The 13,108-nt window shown below is 46.0% G+C and overlaps 1 protein-coding gene across 7 annotated transcripts in view; it reads left to right on the top strand.

The window, feature by feature from the left end:
• MTSS2 (MTSS I-BAR domain containing 2) overlaps positions 1-13,108 on the top strand; it is a 320,542-nt gene that overhangs the window by 232,170 nt on the left and 75,264 nt on the right. For all 7 annotated transcript variants that reach the window (XM_086945290.1, XM_086945292.1, XM_086945291.1 and 4 more), the window contains exons 4-5: positions 11,341-11,425; positions 12,909-13,000. In XM_086945290.1, coding sequence (XP_086801416.1) covers positions 11,341-11,425; positions 12,909-13,000 — 177 coding nt within the window. The remainder of the gene's footprint in view (positions 1-11,340; positions 11,426-12,908; positions 13,001-13,108) is intronic.

The raw sequence follows: 13,108 nt of genomic DNA, 5'->3' as shown, positions 1-13,108 counted from the left end.
TTGGTCCCCGCCGACCCAGAGGCAAAAGGAGAGCGGCACAAAACACAGGGGTACAGTGGCAAGATCAGACAGGCCCACACATGGGGACACGGAGCCAGACTGCCAAGAGCCAGAAAGCAGGCCCATCAGGGAACCCTCCCTCGTAGTCAACTTATCCTCCAAGATACTTACTACACTCGAGGAAGATCTAGGCGACTCCGTAGTGATAGCATAGCTCTAATAAGTAGCTAATAGACCCCCTGTGTTTCTTATGCTATATATCAATTTGTAGCTGGGGATAAAACCAGGTACGGGTCTTTAAACTCTATATCCCTTGGACCCCCTCTTTAAAAGTCGTTGTATTTATCATTGCCAAACTGTTGAAATTAACGGCACCTAATAGATACGTTTGAAGTGCACCCTCAAAGTTAGGTTCTTTCAGGGTTCCCGCCTCCTTCAGGTCATTGCCGACACTGTTTCCAGGCTGGATTGTTGTGTGATAGACTAGTGTGCTCCAGGTGTATTGGTCTTGTTTAGGTTCCATTGTACCAATAAATCAGAAGAATACTCCTGAAATCAGTGATTTGCAGATGAAAAGTTCCAAACTGGTGACGGTGTCCTAAGTAACGTTAAGCTAGATAGACGGTCACAGCCATTGTCGGGGTTTGCGGATCTTGTCTCCCCAGCATGCTCAGGTGTTCACTGTATGTTAGGGACACACGGCCCAGCTTCGTGTAAAGGTCTGACAGCCTTTGCAGGGCAGCCATTCACAGTCGAACAGCTCTAGGACGGGCTGCTGGTTCCCTTCCATCCCTGACAGAGGGAGCACCGAACCTTGGGAGACCCAATGGGAAAGGTGGAACCGTCTCTGTTGATGGGTTGATATCATCGAAGAAACTCAATATTGGTTGTTTTAATGGATCGTGAATGCTTGCATTAGACTGGCTCGTGCATACTTGTTGCGCGCACGTACTCAGTGGCGTAATTGGCAGCGTCACTGGCTTTTTAAAAATTCTTCCTGCTTTAGCCATGCTGAACATCGTCAGTGATGCTGTATAGCATTGCTAAAAAAACATTGGCAAAGCGAGTAGGTCCCAAAGGCGAGACCTATTGGCTTTGCCAATGTTTGCGTTTTTTTATTTGCGTCTTCTGTTACCGACCTCTAAATCAGTTAGACGTTCAGTGTGGAAACAGGGACTTCTGTGCCCTTCGAAAAACGCAGATGGAATTTATCCACACAACTATGTGAAACGCCTGGCTTGGAGAAGGGGCCTGAAAGCTGCAAAATACAAAACATCTTTAAAGGTGTTGAACTGCGAAGTACCGAAGGAACACTGTCAGTCTTCGTGTTTCTGTTACCGGGACACAGGCGCGGGGCGCAGGGATGCAAGTTACGAAATAGGTAGCTCCTCATTTGTATGACTTTGACATTTTATGAGCAGAAGCTCACAGCGAGTCATCGGTTAAAAGTAGTTTGTCTGCCAAAGACCGAGCTCTGTTTGGGATTCTTTAACGAGTACAAACATTGTGTTTATCTCACCTAGAAATTAAAACTGTGTGTTATACGCCACCCACCACTCATGCTTTCTAGTACATTTGCTGTTAACGTGAGATTTAAACTTTGCAGAAGTTTTTGCGATCTTAGGGTTGTGAGATGAGGGAGGTTCCGAGCCAGTCAGAGGTCTTGCGTTCTTCGAGGGTGAGCACACCGACGGCTCACAGAGGTAAACTGGGTAATCTGTAAAGAAAGACTTGGACAATGTGTCATGGCACCCTCAGACTAGCACACTGTGTCCTTTAATGTCATTCTTAACTGATCCTACAGGTGATGGTGGATCCCTTCATAAGCTTTCGCCAATTCCTCTGTAACTAGTACGTGATACCATGTAATCCTGTCTTTTGTAATAAATGCTTGTTCTTCTAACGGAGGTGGGTACAATGTAAATATGGCCAATGCTAAGTAAGACAACGATTTTTCCACGCTTGATTCTTAGGGCTGGCATGTTGAGCTCGGTCATCCTCCTGGTTTTGATTTTTGGGTGAATTTTCAACCTTCAAGGCCGTGGATTCGATCATTGGCTCTCAGGCGCTATCAGTCTAAGGGTCAGAGGCTCCTTAATGCGAATTACTGATCATCTCAGAATTTGCAATTGGAGTGATCGAAGGGAGTGTAAGTCAGCCATGTTGCTTGGAGATGTGCCAGCAGAGGCTTTCAACACTAACAAGCAGTTAGGTCCAGCAAATCGCATCGCGCATTGGCAGCAGAAGCAGCCAATGCATGGACATGCCTGGCGGTGGCACTGGGCTTCCAGCAGCATGCCTCCAGCATCTGCTTTCTGCAGTAATCTGAGGCTTAGGAGTGGATTTCCATGCACGCCGCAGGAACTGAGAATTATATAAAGCCCAGCATGAGATGACTTCGGGCAAAGGATTGGAGTCACTGGGTCACTTGTCTACCGGAAGCAGGCTGGTTGTGAGACAGCAGAGAAGACCATCATGGATCCCTCCACAGACACATCTCCGCAATAGAGGGATTTTGGGTAGCACTACTCATTGTGAGAGAGGCAGCGCTTTGAGTCCTACTAAGACAAAGCATCTTAGGGATAGTTGGACTCTTGAATGCCCCGGCCAATCGTCAGTAAGAACTCATGATTGGAAATATGCCTCTGACAGAGCCTTTAAAATCCCTGTTTACTTCATATCCCACGAGTGACCACACTCTGGGTCTGGGCTGAAGCCTCTCTGGGTCGGAGGAGAAACAGGAATAGCCATGCCAATCTCCTGGTCTAGGTTTGATGCATCTGTGGGACATAGGGGCTCCGTAACACTGCATCTTCAGGGAGTGATGGGAGTCTGCGGCTCAGGTCCTCAAGGTTAGAAGCATCTTTGGGCCGGATGGTATTCTGGAGTTGCAGTATTAAACGCTGAATGGGCCAGAACCCTCCATCTGCAAAAAAGATAATCTGTGGTACAGTACCCTGGAATACTTGGACCACTAGTCATAAAGAACTGAATGGTCTGTTTATTGGAAATATGCATCTATGGGACATGGACTCTGGAATACCATTTCACTTTATATTCCTGGGGTTAGTGCACTCTGGGCCTGGGCTACACCTTCTCTACGACAGAGGAGACGCTGGAACAGCCATGCCAACCTCCTTCTCTTGGTTTGATGCAGCTGTATGATCGAGGGGCTCTAGAATGGAAGTATGCAGCCTCTTCTGGGAGTGATGGAGCTGTGAGCCTCAGGGGTGAAAGCATCTCGGAGTCAAAGGGCCCTCTGGAATACCAGTATCAATAGCCAAGGGGGTCAGAGTCCTCCATCTTCTGAATAGATGGGTTCATAGGACAAGGCTCTAGAATAGCAATGCACTGCCTATTTTGGAAATTATAGGCTCACGGCCCTGAGGTCTCTGTGGTAGCAGCATCTTTGCGTCAGAGGGTATTCTGAAATAGCAGTGTCAATCATCAGACAGATCAGATCCTCTGCGATGTTGCTTAACACATCTCTGGGCCAGAGTGTCACCGGACTCGCACTGCCCCACCTGTGAGTGACAGAACTTCGGAACAATAGAGGCACACGTGAGAAAGAGTGATAGTAGAATGGTATTCTTTTTTTATTTTTAACATATTTTTATAACATCAGAATTAAAACCATGAACAATCAACATCCACCATATTGTAACATGCCACCTAGTAACGTGGCCATTGGCTCAGTACACCACAACTACATTAGTATGGTCTTGAGTACAATCGTTCGATTCCTTCGTCCCTCTCGCCACTGTCCTATGCATACTTCGTTCCACAATAATTGCCTTCCAGCTGTTGGGTGTCATGTGAGATGTCATTAATGATGTCATAAATCCTGTCATAGAACATATCATGAGTGATATAATATGTGAGGTCATAAACAGTGAATGGCGGGCCCAAGCTATTATTAGCTCTCCTAACTATAACTGGTGAATTTCCGTTTTTTTAAATTTCAAAATGGAAATGTTGTCACTGCTATAGTCACCTAACTATAATGTTACTATAACTTTTTTTGTGTGAAAATATATGTATATATAATATTTTTATTGTAGCTTTTATACAGGGAGAACTTGGCCCAGAGATATTAGACTGCTTCGCAACAGAACCTGTCACACATTTGTTTTGTTTTTTAGGCAATAGGGAGATTAAGTGTTTTGGCCAGAGTCACACAATGTTGAGCCAAGGCTGGAACTCAAACCTGGTTACCCAATTCCAAATTCAGCAGCTCTAGCTGCTAGGCCACATAGAGGAATTTGTGACAGCTCCATTTGTCCTATCCAGAAGAAGCAATGAACACTACAGGTGGGGTTTTTAGGTATTCAGAAGGATAGGCGCACTGCCTTGGATAAACGTGATAGTATAACAAAATTACTTTTTTGGGTTGTGATGCGGAAGAGCGAACGGATATGACCCCTTAACCATTCAAATGCGGGTTAGAATCTAACCTGCAAAACAGCAAATAACTACAAAGCCCTCGCACACACAATTATAGTACAACCAAGTGGTAGACAAATTGCAATAACAAACACAGTATAGAGCAGAAATAAGACAATTGCAATCCGGAACTGTTTGTGATGGAATCTGATGTAGGTTTATTGGTTCCAAAAAGTAAGCCGACACGTGTTTCGTCGCATGGGAACAAATTACTGCGACTCCTCAGGGCGTATGGCACGACCTAAAGACCTGTCTGTCTTGGTCGATGTGTATCATACAATCTGATTACGTAGTTAGAGTAGTGGTTTCATACAAGCCATCAAATATTAGTATTTGCAGCAATGGAAGGAACAAAAATCCGAAGTATAGTGGTTCTCAGGTGTGGTGGTACAACCCTTGGTTGTGAGTAGTCTAAGGATGGATTCTAAAAACGTTTAATCGAGGGGTAGTCTCAACTTTAAAAAAAATTCGTCGAGCAGTACCAACCAGGACTGTTAACGCCATTAGTGCTCAATGTGAGTGTGCATCAAGCCATGGTACGGTACTTGGAAAACGGCGATCGGGAATTACAGGAGGAGGGATCACACTTACACGATTATCGGTATCAGGTAGCAAACACCGAAACCGGAACCCAAACGAGCGTCCCCTCCCGGTCCATGGCTTGATGCACACTCACATTGAGCAATATTGGAGTTAACAGTCCTGATTGGTACTGCTCGACGAAAAAATGTTAAAGTTGAGAATACCACTCGATTGAACAGAAGAAGCAATGAGTCTGATACAGCCTGCCTGTCCTGTCCTCTGCTAGTGCACATAGTATTCCTAGTCAGAGCTACCTATTTTAAAGCAAACACCAGCGCTCTGACAGTCATGCTGCATACCATACAGTATGCAGAATGCTGGCCAGAACATGCCAAGTTGATCATTTGGCTGCTAATTAAAGCTGCTGACTGTCTACTGCTTGTGTTTGCGGAGGATTGGCTGTTTGGCTTCTTAAGTGATTCATTTAAATATTTATTTACATCTGTCGTTAACCAAGAACTTTTGATTTCTCCAAAATTGTGTACATGATATACTTACTTATAGGGGCTTTTAGCCTGCCCTCTTCATCCATTGGTCTGTTGTTGTGTCATTCACTGGTTTCCTCTGCCCACTATAGTATACTATACAACATGGAGCAATCGGTCAGCCCTTGTTGTAACAACTGTGTAACTTTACTGGGAGTGACGGAATTAGCCCTTCACAAGGCGCACACCCTTACACAAAGTAGTTCTCTTCAGTGCCAAGCAGTACTTTGGCAATGTGTGTTTTTGAGGCCCAAATTTATTTTTGCTACTAGCAAATCTTTTTTGTTTAATTGATTAATGCCTCGCAGCTGCCCCAACAAGCCAAAATCCACGACGAAATAAAACAAGCATTGTCAAAACCAGAAGCTTGGCAGACAAGGTCAGTCCTAAGGGATTTGCCAGTGCTTATTAATATTTTGCCACCAAATCCCTTATGGGGCGCAGATCTCGCCTAGCGCTCTGTACTGGGGCTAGCTGATCCCAGGAGTTGGAAGCAGAGGACTCCCATGTGATAATTCAGAGGGGCAGCCCCATTATTCTGTAACTTTATGCCTGTCAAATCTATCATGAACACAGTTTACAGAAAGTAAATAAAGGCGTCTGCGTTGTACTAGTTGTGAAATGACCTTTCCTCTCCCTGCATTTTTACATTCCCATGGGTTGTAAATGTGGCTACTGGTTTTTGTGTGTTAGTATTGGTGCAATGTTCACTATTAGTAGTAGTATAGTCATAGTAGCAATGGTAGTAATGCCAGTATTGTATTGATTATCAAGTTTGCCTTGTGGTTGTCAGTAGTGACTCTTCATATAGTTGCCCCTGTGCAGTAGCGTAGCAAGGGTGCCATATACCCGGCGGGTGGAAGCGAGGACAGTGTCCGATGCGACTGCTTTTGGGGGAAGTAAATACCGCAACTATCAGAGTTTAATAAGTCCTTCAGGGCTTTGGGCCCTGGAACAACTGCACCTGCTGCACAATTGTAGCTACGCATCTGTGTAGCGCTCCAAGGCCTGTGACCAGGCCCACGCTCCATAGGTATGCTAAATAAAATGAAGTTCAGCTGTCCTCCGTCTTGGGAGGAATATCACTCCATCCAGAGGCTCGGAGGACTGCGGGATAGAACCATCTCATTATAAGAAGGGAAAGAAGGGATCCATCGCGATCCGCTCCTCTTAGAGCAGCTGTAGGAAGTTTGCTGACGGGGAGCGCGCGAGGGCAGAAGGCGAGGAAGAAGAATTGGGGGGTGGGGTGGGGGGTTGTTGTTGAGGATAAAGATGTCTCCTTGCTGAAAAGCAGATAGCATCCTGAGGAGTGAGAGGAAGGGATTCTGTGAGAGGATTTGAAGTTGTCGTGTGAGTCTAATGTGCGATTGTGCATACTTACACACGCTCGACTGTATGTACAAGCCAAGTGAGTGAGAGGTGTGTGGGGGGTGGGGAGGGGGGCGGTAAAGAGGTGGGGCGGGGCTAGGTGGAGTGTGCATAGTTGCGCACTGCTGGTCTTGCGGTATGTCCCAGTGTATGCTGGGAGGAGCCGGTGAGTGACCGCGCGGTGATGGGGCGTTAAATGCCCCAGCTGGAGCCTGCTTTGCAATTTCGCATGCCAGACCCCTTCACCTCGGGGAAAGGATGGCGGAGATGGGCCTCTGTTTCCAGGACAGCTGGGTCTCTGGCCGGGACTTTGAGATGCAACAGAATGTTCTGAAATGTGCTGTTTCCGGCACAAAACAGGTCTCGACAGACGAACATCTGAGAGAAAGTGTCGAGTTTTTGGAATTCGAGTGAAATTGCCTCATTCGAGACATTCCACTCACGTCCCATTAAACTGGCGCTGTAAACTCTTCCCCAGCACATGGCTCCTCTCCAGCGCGACGCATTAACGTTAAACGCGATGACACCTCCCCTGTCGAGCGGACGCACGCACCAGCAGGCCGCGATCTGGGAATAAACCATTAGTTGCCCTTTGATTTCTGTTTCCAAGAAATAAGTCTGAGGCTTCTTTCAGTAGTCTGTTGGATAACATTATGAACCTCATAATGGATAGCCACTAAGCAGGATTAATGACACGGAATATTTTAGGATTTACTTGATCTCCAGTGTATGTTGGGGTCGCTAGAAGCAGCCAGACTGCCCTTCCTGTTACTCTAACAATGAAAACGAAAACACCCGAGAAGACGCGGCCTGTCTCCTGCTGGCGCCTTTTGTTTGAGTCACTTCTCGGTAATTCCATTAATCTAAATCCACGTGCCAGGTTTTTAATGAGGTGAGCTTCCTTATCCAGACAGGCTTCTCTTGCCCTTCTTAATTTTTACTCCGTCCACTTACTGCTATAGGCTTACTCAAGGAGACATCCTGCTCCTGGACTGTCACACAGCCCTCAAACAGCCGGAATCAGTGAACGCTCGGAAGAGAGGATGGCAAAAATGGCCTCAGGAGATGAAAGAGTCTGACCGCCCATCAATAGCATTAAAAGAAGCACAACAAGCTGTGATACCAGAATGGACAATACCCTGGGCGCCCTTGGACATTGCCAGGAAGGAAACCTGTCGAACAAAGAAACAGAAGAAAAAAACAAAAGAATCCAGTGACCCGAGTAGAGTGGAGACGGCAGCAGATCACAGAAGTCAGCAACGAAAATATATCCAGAGAAGCAGGATCTTGAACTGAAAGCCAGTCATATAGGAAATGTTCTGCGCGCTGCTAGGTGCACACAGAAAGACCACCACAGGAGAAAACAATGAACCCAGCTTGTAGGCACCTGAACAACCTCTGCAAGGTGACCAAACCAACAGCAGAACCCAACCAACAACCCAAGCCCTACAAAGAGAATGTGGCACAACCAAACCCTTCGAAAACTCAGAGCAAAGGGCACAAGGGTAATGAACCCATCCCCTCCAAAGAAGATGACGCGGATGACGAGAAGCCAGGAGAGGCAGCAAGCACGGAATGCAACCAGCCTAGCAGAAGCCAGAACCGCTGCCACCCATCCTTGGGGCACACACAGCCACAGCTGCTCCACTCTTTCACCCCAGACCGACAGTCAAAGGAGACCAGAACAGACAGCTGAGAGGCAAAAACAAGTTGAGGGCAACATCAATCGCAACCAGAGAAAATGCATAAGAAGAACAAGTGTAGCAGACTAGGATGGCCAAGTAGAACAAAGCAAGGTGCATGAGCAGTCCCCAGTTTGGGAAACCAGCCCAGAAAGGGACTACTAATACACTCATCATCCCAAGGACTACCACAGATACAAACAAGTCAAGGTAGGGTGAAAACCAAGCAACGGTAGGGTGAAAACCAAGCAGATCCAGATCATCAACACATTGACTACCCCCTGTCCCCACCTTACTTCTGATGATGTGTTTTGTATTGATGGACAGCAACATTCAGTCACCCCTGAACATGGAGATCACCAGAGTCAAAAGGACCCACCACGAGTCCCACAGCCAAAGAAAGGAGGTCCCTAGCTTACCCGAAGCCCTGCCAGACCTGACAAGCAATATCCACAAGCGGCAAAGCCATCACAAGTACATGAGGGTGCCAGAATATCCAGGACCCAAGGAAGAAAGAAACAACTACAGGTCCAATAGAGTTCCCAGCCATAGTCACAGGGGTCCATATATCAACAAACCTGATCCGGAGGGAGCCGAGGCGGCCCCCTAACAGGAACACTCCAACGCAGTTAATGCCAGCAGAGTGGAGTGCTCAGATTACATGGGGAATCATGTGTTGTCCACCATTAAAACCAGATGCCCTCCTCGCGCCTGTGGCAGTGCAAGCTTCTCTACACTGGAGTGGAGGCAACACTGCCCAGAGACCTAATTTGCGGGAGCGAGAGGAACAGGATGACAGGGTGCGGAGAGAAGTATATGATTCATCACTACCAGCCTAGTCCATTAGACCTCTGTGAGTTTTTTTCCACTTTAAACGTGAGTGTGAAAAGAGTGTCACATGCTCACAACAAATCTGTGGTGGAAGGGAGCTCTTATTTACTACCTGTGGTATTTTACGGAAAAGAGAATGCAATAGAACTTAGCCACAAAATGTATGCATGCTGCAGCGGATAAGTAATTCTACTGTCTCGATAAAAATATATCAGATCTGCTAAGAACTGCAGGTATTACCTGTTAAAGTATGATGTGCCTGCTGAGAAGTCTTAATACTGCCCAGTAAAGTTATCACAGCCCGCCAAGAAGTGATGGTACTCTCCATTGTATGTATAGCAGCCCTGGTAAACAGTATTGGTACTGACAATTAAAAGCATGGCAGCCACATGGAGATGTGATAATACTTCCTAATAAAAGTATGGAAGCCTTGCTAAGAAGTCTTGGGGTTGCCATATTAAAGCATGTCATGTCTGCTGAGAAGTATTGACGTCACATTAAAGTTCAGCATGCCTGCTGGGAAGTGTTTGTAATTTCCACCTCAAGTACGGCATGCCTGCTGAAAGCATTGATACCGTTCACTAAAATTTTGACATGCCTGCTGAGAGGAGCTTTACCCTGAAAAATAGACTTAAGTTGGATTCAGGCCTCTGGACAAACTCTTGTCTATGACTACCGCAGTTGGGGTACAATTCCTTCCTGGAAACATTGTCCATAAATGTCAGCACTAATTCTGGTGTGTTTGGAGGGGGTGAAAGAGGGGGAGAATGTGCGAAAAGTCAAGTGTGCTAGGAGTGGGAGTGTGGAAGCACAAGAGCGAGTGAAAAGGACGCTGTGACGGTTTGAAGCGTGACTGAGAAGAGAGAACAGTCAGTCAGAACTAATCAGAGAGGCTGGAGAGAGCACACGGAGGAGAGGGGCATTGGTACAAGAGGCTGAAGGGACTTGAAGGGAAGGAGAAGAGATGGAAAGAGAAGTGTCGGAAAAACTAGAGAAAATGGAGGCAGAAGTCAGTGAGCGCGCTGAGGGAGAGGACACACACAACAATCCAAAATGTTTCTTGAAAAACCAAGATGCTTATTTTTTTGGGTTTGCTTTTGGCCAGGTGGTGGCCATACACAGGCATTAATTCCTGGTCTGCCTATTACGATGAGCGTTCCCTCTGTATGAACATGAGGAGGTTCATGCTTCCTTCCTTGGCTTACAGTTATTCCTGTGGGCGGAGGTCAGTGAGTGAGTTTCTTTTCGAGAGCATCCTCTCCAGGCTGCATCTGCTGGAAAGGAAAGCATGGCGTCCTATTTTTAATGCGCCTTTGGTGGAAGAAAATTAAACCGCAGTCTGAGGGCGCCATCTAGTGATTATTTATAGGATGTACCAGTGATAAAGGAACAACAGAATTGCTCACTCACGAGTCCGGTGACGGGTTTTAAGTTGCGGCAAAACCAAGAAGCAACGATTTTCGCCTTTGCTCTGAGCCGTGCCACTGACACCTGCACCCATGGCTTTAAGTGGACCGGGTCTCACCGGTGCTGAGCAATGAAAGTGGTTTGCGCCGCGCGTGCGTGTCAGCAATGTTTCTTAAATACACCTGTATTGTTTGTCCATGTCACATCTTATTACATTTCTGCCTCCACGCAGACTCTCTCAGTTGTCTTCTGATTTATGGAGTCTTGGAGTTAGTGTGGTTAATAATCATTTCTACAACTGGCTTAGCAATACAGGCTCTTTGAAAAATGCTCTCACATACATGCCAACATTTATAACTGGGAAGCTGGAGATTTTGGAAACAAATCCCCATTGACGTATTGAAGCTGCAGCAATTTTAGGCAGGAGGCACCTAAATTAAAGCAATTATTGACTCGAAAACTGAATCTCCCACCTGAATCGGGCATATTGTTACGTATGCTATCATCCCATCCTCACCGAGGGGTTCTGCTTTGTTTTACAGGGGCTACAAGAGACATCGGCTCTGCGCTGACGCGGATGTGTATGCGACACCGCAGCATCGAAACAAAGCTCAGACACTTCACAAAGTAAGTTTTGGGACGTGCTAAGGTTTGCTCGAGGCGTGATATGGGAGAGGATAGGTGGCCTGCCCAGGACATCTTTCTAAAGCAACATAATCTAACGGGGTCTCCTTCAGGCCACTTTTTAGGTCTCGTCTACCAGACAGCCTCTAGTGCACCATATCAAAAAACGATAGTGTGCTTAGAGCCTGACCATTGTTTATCATTGCTTGGCTTTATTGACACTCTCATTTGCATGCTTCTTATTCAATGGCTTTCCTTCCTCTTCCTGTGTTTGTCCCTCTTTTGGAGCATTTTCTTTTTACCATCCTTTTGATGGGCCAACTTATGGCCCTCCACTGCTCGCATTTAGGGAACTTCTCTTTTCTTTTTCTATTCAATACTTCATGAGACTGCATGTGTTTTCTTGCTCTCTTTCTCTTGTAAGTCTTTCCTCACAAATACCTATCACAGAGCTCAGTGTTGTGTCCCACCTCTCTGAGCTTGTCTCTAAATGCACAGCAACTGATATCTTTTTTCCAGGGTCTGAATTGTGATCAGACTCTAGGGGTCATTTTTTTCTCTCCTTCATTCCACATACTGGACAAACGGTCAGGGCTTGGCACACAAAGGCTTTTATGGCACTAGGGAGGGGCTGGCTGCTGCACTACCTCAGCTGGTGCTTGAGCCAGAAAGAGTAATGAGAATTATTGAAAAGTAGCTGTCTTATCTCCTGGTGGGACATAAATATGCTACCTGGGCTACTGCAGAGGACCAAATGGATGGAGTATGTTTCAGCTCCGAGTCCAATGAAAGGCAGTGGCAAGTGTTTTACTTTACATTTTCTTATTTTGTTAAATTCTGTTCGCTTCACTGATTGAAAAAGTATTTGAAAAATAAACCATGGAATTTATAAAGATGGGAATGATTGGATTTGAGATACATTAAGCTATGTGTTTGCTTTTCCTCCAGTATTTTTAAATGTTTTTGAATTTCCTTTCTTTGAAGATTGCTTTGTAAACAAGCAGTGGTAATGCCAATAGCGTGGCACTCATTATAAATGATATACTCTACGGCCCCAAGGACAGATTTCCTTACTGCTCCTTGCATCAGATGCCTAAGCCACAAGACTGTAATACCCAGGTGTCTGTCAGTCAGCCCTGCCACCCCAGAGTATTTCTCACTCCATTTTGACATTGTGTTTCTCCTCTCCTTTCCCCTTCATTTTATTACTATTTATTTATGACCTCCCTTTTCACCTCCCTCCCTCCATTTTTTCCCAGGACGTGCTTCCACATTTTTGGCACAAAACCCGTATATTCATTCCTACTCCTCTTTCTTCCTGTTCTCAATTCTCTACAATCTTTGTACCTTCCTTCTTTCATTTCTTGTCCGTCTCTCTGCTCGACGCATCTTTCCTTCCAAGTTTAGCCTTATTTTGTTTGCAAGTTCTCTGCTAACTGACCACAATGTCCACGTTGTATTCTAATTGTGTTTCTTCCATTCTCAGTGCCTTGATGGAAAGTCTGATTAACCCGCTGCAGGAGAGGATTGAAGACTGGAAGAAGACTGCCACCACCCTCGACAAGGACCACGCAAAAGGTAATAAAGCACATGATTCTGTGGAGGGAAGCCACTGGCATTCTTTCTTCAGATTCAGAGGAAATAGCGGAAGTGGCATCAAATGCCCTTTAACTCCCCCAACATAAC

This window comes from Lissotriton vulgaris, chromosome 12, assembly GCF_964263255.1.
Source record: "Lissotriton vulgaris chromosome 12, aLisVul1.2, whole genome shotgun sequence".
Taxonomy (NCBI): Eukaryota; Metazoa; Chordata; class Amphibia; order Caudata; family Salamandridae; genus Lissotriton; species Lissotriton vulgaris.
Note: the sequence above shows the minus strand (reverse complement) of the source record. Positions and strands in the feature narration are given on the sequence as shown.